The 7,500-nt window shown below is 59.1% G+C and overlaps 1 protein-coding gene across 2 annotated transcripts in view; it reads right to left on the minus strand.

The window, feature by feature from the left end:
- Window positions 1-7,118, minus strand: part of LOC119093169 (fasciclin-2) — a 63,146-nt gene extending 56,028 nt beyond the window's left edge. For both annotated transcript variants that reach the window (XM_037216083.1, XM_037216082.1), the window contains exon 1: window positions 6,931-7,118. In XM_037216083.1, the coding sequence (XP_037071978.1) occupies window positions 6,931-6,991 (61 nt within the window). In that variant the 5' untranslated portion in view covers window positions 6,992-7,118. The remainder of the gene's footprint in view (window positions 1-6,930) is intronic.
- Window positions 7,119-7,500: the final 382 nt, after the last annotated feature.

A 7,500-nucleotide genomic window follows, 5' to 3' on the forward strand; every position in this document is an offset into this window, starting at 1 on the left:
CTGACCAATGACATCATACGTCAGTGAACCTTTGCCTGCTGAATACATGAGAGTGGTATTTGTATCACTGATAACGCATGTATGAAGCATGCCAAGGCCACCGGATCCATTTATTGGTGTTCTGGTGTCATCTGCGCAGCTATAACACCCACCACCTGCTATCATCTTGCTGATTACACGCAGAAAACACCTGCAGCAGGTCAAATATCACTCGCCAAAGTAGCATCGTAATTTGCATTGTTCGTTGTTTATGGCAGCAGGTGATTGTAAAACGAGTGAAAAACGGTCCATGAGATACTGCTGAATGCGATTCACACAACTCAAAATCTTTGACTACTCGTACCCACACCACTCCAGCACATCCCATTCCAACTCAACTAAGTCGCGTAAAAATAGACCGGAACCGACGCTTGTCTCCTTCAATCGTCCATTGAAGAAGCCAAACAAACGGACCTTATAACGGGGATAAGCCCCGCGAGCGTGCGTACGCCTGCTGGTACCCATTGTTCCCGGCGCTGGACTACAGCCCGGCACAAAGCGATCCTCCCCTCCAGATCATCGCGAATACATTAGCACCGCGATGGACGGCCGGAAGCCAACAACGCCCCCTGGCGGCCGGCGGAAGAGGGGTACCGATTCGACGGGTGTCCGCGCAGCGAATGGCGTTCCATGTCCTCTGGACGCGTGGCGACCTCCGCCCGCTCTACGGGCGTTGGCTGATGGCGCCTGCCTGCGGCGGCCCGGCCCGCGTCCGTTTCCGGCGGCGGCGGTCGCGCCCGGCTCGTGCCGCCGCTGCCACGTGTCAGTCACCCTGTCGGACCCTCGGCCGAGGGCCGGCCGCGGCCCAGCTCGCGTGCGATGCGCGAGGAGGGGCAGCGTCGCGATCGTCCCATTGACGGATGACGGAGAGGGCGCGTGCTTTGGCGCGGGAGCCGCAGCGTCTGAGGAGGGGGAGAATGCGGTCGGCACCGTAACATTTGAAAATATGTTGGGCACCCTTGCCTGGCTTAAGGAAGTATGTCAGTGGTATTATATCTTGGTTGGCGGGACTCGGTGCGGGTGAAGGCGATCGGCCTCAAAACACTAGAGCCCCCGACACCGGGTGTTGAAGGCCTCCTGCACCAGTGGCAAAGTGTAGCTCGCCCCCGAGCCCTGGACCAGCACTCAGAGGCGTGTCGACCTCAGAGCACTCAGAGGCGTGTCGACCGCGCCGAGCCCGGACCAGCACTCAGAGGCGTGTCGACCGCGCCGAGCCCGCAGGCAAACAAACATACAGCGCCGCTGTTGACCAGGCAAACGGACCACTGAGGCGAGTCCGGAAAGGCGTCGGTCATGTGGTGTTTGCAATGCTTGTCACCCCGGCCCTCGGATGTGTGTTTCGGAGGGAAGTCGCTCATCAGTGTTGCTGTGAGATCACCAGTACTACGGTTTGGCTGTCTGTCTTATTCACAGGACAACAACCCTACCGGGCTCGAGCTCCTCCTCCAATGTGATGCCATCCATGGTTCGCGTCCCTTCGGTGGAAGTTGTGAGGGCGGGAACCTGGGCAGCGAGCCAAATGCCCTGCATTCTCACAGAAGCCCTGCCATTGGCTTGCAACCAGTGCGGTACGCATTATGCAGCTGAAGAAACCAATGACATCCGGTTTCTTATATAAGGGTGTTTTAAGTCACTAAAGCTCTAATGTTCCAACCAGCCTGCCAGAGTTTGGATGAATATTTGAAAAAACTTGAGGCGGTTCAGAGGTAATTGAAGCGAAAAGTTGTTTGCAATGATCCCTTTCATTCATGACGAGTTCGCACACTTGAACGATTTGCCAGCTGATGAGCGAAAATGAACCTTCGGCAAGCTTAAACGCTGAATCCCAGCCGGGTCGCTGGGCCTCCTCCGACCAAGTCTCGTCCAAGGCACCTAATCCAATTCAGGTTACGCAAGGGGAGCAGTAATGAAGCCGGAGCCGGAATCGCATTTCCTGTGGATGGTCCGGCTGCCGGACTTGTAGAGCGGCGGTGAGGAAGTGAGCACCTGGCGCGGGAGCTCTGCCAGATATCACGGCTAAATTGCAAACAGTGGGCCGCATAGCTTGCGTGTGGAGGCAGTGCCAACGGTAGGAGCGATCTGTTCCTGAACGAGGTTCGTGAGACCTGTTTCAGCAGGTGTAAACATCTCGCCCATCGCTTCGGCCGCCGTCTTCTGTTACACGACGAGATCCGACTAAGTTTCCACGCTGTCAGTGAATGTAAACCAACACACGCAGCCCTGACGCAGACCTCACCGGCAGCTGCCGGACACCTCCCAGCCCGCCGCTCTGATCCAGACCTCACCGGCAGCTGCCGGACACCTCCCACCCCGCCGCTCTAATCCAGACCTCACGGGTACCTCCCAGCCCGCCGTTGTCATCCAGGCCTCATCGGCAGCTCCAGGGCGCCTCCTCTCATCCCGTAGCCCCATTGGCTCCGATTCGACGATGCAGCGCCATTCAACAGCGTGCTGGGCCGAGCGGCCGGCGACGGCCGACCTAGGTCGGCGGCGCCCGGGGCGACGCCGCCGGCTGTATCGACCTGCCGCCTCCAGCCGACCGACGCTCCGTCGGCCGCGCCGGCCGCTCGGGCGTGCCGACAAGCGGGCGCAGCCTGGGCTGGGAGGGAGCTGCAAGGCACACCGAGGGAGGGCAGGGCTGGGAGGGAACGGTACGGCACACCGAAAGAGGGTGGCACTGGGAGGGAGCGGTGCGGCACACCGAGGGAGGGCAGGACTGGGAAGGAACTGCACGGCAGGCCGCGGAAGGGCGGGACTGGGAGGGAGCGGCACGGCACACCGAGGGAGGGCAGGGCTGGGAGGGAACGGTACGGCACACCGAGGGAGGGCAGGGATGGGAGGGAGTTGCACGGCACACCGAAAGAGGGTGGCACTGAGAGGGAGCGGTGCGGCACACCGAGGGAGGGCGGGACTGGGAGGGAGCGGCACGGCACACCGAGGGAGGGAGGGGCTGGGAGGAACGTGCACGGCACCGACCCAGGGCTGGGAGGGAACTGTACGACAGACCGCGGAAGGGCGGGACTAGGAGGAAACTGCACGGCAGACCGCGGAAGGACGGGACCGGGAGGGAACTGCACGGCAAACTGGGGGAGGGCAGCACTGGGAGGGAACGGTACGGCAAACAGAGGGATGCAGTTGGGCGGGGTCGGACTGAGCGCTAGCAAGGAGCCAGGGTCAAGCTGGGAGTAGACATGGACCATAGCATCATGTGATCATGTCGACGGCGAAGCTACGGCCGAAGAAACAGAAGTCTGACGACAGGCTAAATCATATACAGCCACGCCATTGTTGAGCCATGAGTTTCACAAATTTTCCGTCTGAGAGACAGGCTGCGAGCGGAAGCAGGTTGGAGAACTGAAGAAGCAAGTGGACGGTAAGCTGTGATCACGGATAAGTACGCGAGTCGAGAGCCAAGGCGACCTGACATGTGACAGGAAAACTTCGGGTGTTCACGCGTCATACGCTGGAACGCGACCAAACGACGAGCGTAAGCTGCATGCCTCGGAGCCACAAAGGGCGCGCCGGAAATGCCTGCGGACGAGGCCACAGCCAACCCCGACAGTACAGCTGTCCCGGCTCCCTGGGATGGTGACCACAGCCAACCCCGACAGTACAGCTGCCCCGGCTCCCTGACATGACGAATGAGTGTGGATGCCGCGGCCGTCCCCGACCGGCTCCGCTGGCCTGACAGCTTTGGACGGTGTCGTCGCGAAAGACTCCGCACAGATTGTCGCAACGGTTGCTGACATTTGATTGAATTTCCGCTTGCTCGTAGGGCGTGTAACTTCATAACCATTCAGCGCTCATCAGTGTCAACCTTCCCAAACGGGAAGAGCAGCTGACGGATCGCCGCCACGCACATCCAGCCGCTAGCAGTCGGTCGGATTGTGATGACACTAAACACACCCACAGTACCAGACTCACAACCCCAGCGGGCTCCCCTCCGGCCCCCGGCTAACGGGCCATCGCATCATTAGCTTCGGAGACCCAGTTTCGTGGCACCCCTCTTGAGTCCATTAACGGAGGTTCGGTGCCGTGCGAGCGTCAGTGAAAAAGGAGGGGAGCGTGCCGCCGCCGGGGGTGCGTCAAACACCGCGGCCTCGCTGGGCGGAGGGGGCACCTCTGGCTGATCAGCCCATTAGGGGAGGACTCAGCGTGCGCCAGGCGGAACGGCCTACAGCTCCCGACAGAGTATGCGCTAGATACGAACGACACATACGCAGAAAGGCCGCTGGTGAAATGGCCAATGGCCACGTGTCTGCCCTCAACCAGTTGCTCGAAAGTCCAGCGTCGCCGAAAAGGGAAGATCACAATATACCGAGTTGCTGGTTTTGTTGTCCATTTCGCGCGAGTGGCATGCGGGACGTAACGCATTTAAACGGCTCGATCACGGCCCGGTCACGGCTCGTTCCGCCAGCGTGTAATGCATTCGGACGGCGGCGGGCAGTGTACACCGAGGACCGGTCACCGCCTAACGGCACATCGTCAAGCCTCCAACGACCCGGTGAAACCGCCGCTTTGCCGGCCGACGATCGCCCTCCAGCATTGTGGGCCGGTGGTGCAGCGGCAGGCTGAGGTGTCAGTACGTCACCCGGGCCGCTCAATCATTCATGATGATCGCCATTCACGCCAATCGGGTACTGAGCCATGTTCCAGGGTTTTGTAACAGTATCATCATCCATTTCTTTGGAACAGCTGTGTTGCTACCCGCAAACAATGGCAGATTGACCTGACAGGTGAATGCATGTCGCACGACGGCACTGCTAAACGAGACAAAAATTGGTGCAGCAGTTTCATGTTGGATCATAAAAAGACAGGATTTGGCACGGTCGTCAGCACCGGCACAATAACATTGTTACCTAATAAAATAACTCAGACGTTCCTTCTGTGAGAAAGCTATCGTTCGCCGTAAGTCTGTTACGGTCCTCTCCCAGCCGCCGGAAATTTCCAGATTCGGGCCACATACCGTGAAGTGCCGCACCATCCTCACATCCGCACTCTCCTGCTCGCAGCCGAACCATCTTCACATCCCGCAACCTCCTGCTCGCAGCCGAACCATCCTCGCATCCTGCACCCTCCTGCTCGCAGCCGTACCATCCTTACATCCCGCACCCTCCTGCTCGCAGCCGAACCATCTTCACATCCCGCAACCTCCTGCTCGCAGCCGAACCATCCTCGCATCCTGCACCCTCCTGCTCGCAGCCGTACCATCCTCGCATCCTGCACCCTCCTGCTCGCCGTGAAGTGCCGAACCATCCTCACGTCCCGCACCCTCCTGCTCGCAGCCGTACCATCCTCACATCCCGCACCCTCCTGCTCGCAGCCGAACCATCCTCGCATCCCGCACCCTCCTGCGTGAAGTGCCGAACCACCCTCACATCCCGCACCCTCCTGCTCGCAGACAGCGTCTCTCAGATCGCACAGCATCCCTTATTTTGTTGGCGGTGAGCTTGTGCAGCTGCTGGCGGCACCCAAGCGAAAGAGCCTCGCAATACATCACTGATGACGGCACCGCCGTCCACAGAATGACGGATGACGTCACGCGGTGACGTCACTGGCGACGCGCGCTGCCGTCGATATTCCGCTGCCGCTCCTCCTTCAGGGCCGAGAGAATGTCGGAACGCCCTTCTTAAAGGCATCAGACGGCCCAGACTGCTGGGGCGCTGAAAAATGAGCGGGCTTCGCGATGCGGTTGACGAGATAAAAGTCGCCATCAATATTAAGGGCCGCTCGAGACAAGTCGTCCATTGCCAAATGAAGGCCGCGGTGCCAAGCTGAGGCGAAGTCGATCATTAAGGAATAGAAAGCCGCGCACCCATTTCAATGGACAGCGCTCTAGCGACAGCACATGCCACATGGAAGGAACCGTTTGCGTCCTGTGAACCAGGTAAATAAACACGGGAACAGTTAAGCACGGCGATGTAACCATTATGCTAGGCAGGCTGCCCAGTATCGTCCGCCCAACGTGTCGGGCCGGGCTGGCATGTTTCTTTACTATCACATCGGAGTCTAAACAAACCACCACATCACCAGAGGACAGCGTTAAGAAATCCAAGCAGGTGCCTCCGCCCTCTTCGAGACAAATCTTCCACCTGAACCCTCTGAACAGTGATTCACTTGCTCTCGTTGGTGAGGGGATGTTTGGCACTGCATCCAAGTACGCGCAGTCGTGGGCGCTCGGGGCCTTTTGGCACGAGGCGCCACTTACCGCGCTCCGACAGGCAGACAGGCTGGCGTGGAGCGCCAAGACACAGCCCTCCTCCAGTGCTTTGCCGTCAGCGAGGGCAGCATTGTCCTATCGGCCGCCTGACCGGGCTATCAGAGACTATTGCTGTCTTGTGATTAGTGGGGGATAGCAGAGGGTTCGTCTTCTGTCAGCCAGTCTAGGCAAGCCTAGATCGTGACTTGAGACGGCTCAGAGGTACGGTCTCCTCACGTGCGGCAACTCCCGCTCATAGCACTTCCATTTAAAGGCCATGCTAAAGATAATTGTTTCGAATTTAGATTGCTGAGGCAGTCATCTTGTTCTTATAGCAGACAATGTGCGCCAAATTGTTGTTTGTATGTTGCAAGCGTACACACATTAGTATATGCATCCAAAAATAGCATGCATGTTGGTGCTGTAGCTATGACGATTCGTTCGTTGCCAAACTTCACTGGAAATCGGCTGGTTCTGAAGCTGTTTTGCGTGACACTCAATATCTGACCTCTGCCTATCAGCGACCCGCACCCTGTCCCATGGAACGCTGCTCAGCGTTCGATCCGGACGTATTTTGCTCGTCGCCGTACGGCCGTACCACTTTCGTCACATTATCGCAGAGTGCGCGGCTATTGAAGCTCGATTGCGGCGATTGGCTGCGTTAGCCGCAGTCCGGATACCGCCGTACTCACCGCCGCCCAGCCCCGCTCCCAGCAGCAGCAGCAGCGGCGGCCAGCACGCGCCGAGCGCCATTGCTAGCGCCGTGCTCTCCGGCGCACCTCCGGGTCAGCAGCTCACTCGCGCGCGGCGAAGTTTGTCGGCCCACTCCGCCGAATCTCACTCGGATCGCCTCATCGGCCGCGAACACCGGCTAGTCCCGGCTCCGACGACGGTCTGGCCGCCCCGCGATCGACGCCGGCCACTGCGCATGCGCCGACTGGCGGCGGCAAGCGCGGCCGCACGCCCTGACCTGAGCCCAGACGGAGGCGACGGCAGCCTCCATGCTGGGGTCGAGCGCAGTTACTATTGTTAGCACCCATATTGAAGTTGATGATTTCATGCCAACGCTATGACGATGGGGTCAGAAGGGTCGTCTAAGCATAACGTAACGCATCTTTCGCACTAAAACTACTCCCAGCAGCGCTGCAGCGTTTGACCGACAATCTCGCCTCTATAACAAGTGACGTTTGTTCAGACCGACCAGGATGCTTGTTGGAATATTGGGCGTGGTCACGACAGACACGTACTTATGACACATTAAC

This window comes from Pollicipes pollicipes, unplaced genomic scaffold (assembly GCF_011947565.3).
Source record: "Pollicipes pollicipes isolate AB1234 unplaced genomic scaffold, Ppol_2.1 Scaffold_4002;HRSCAF=4701_pilon_pilon_pilon, whole genome shotgun sequence".
NCBI classification, from domain to species: Eukaryota; Metazoa; Arthropoda; class Thecostraca; order Pollicipedomorpha; family Pollicipedidae; genus Pollicipes; species Pollicipes pollicipes.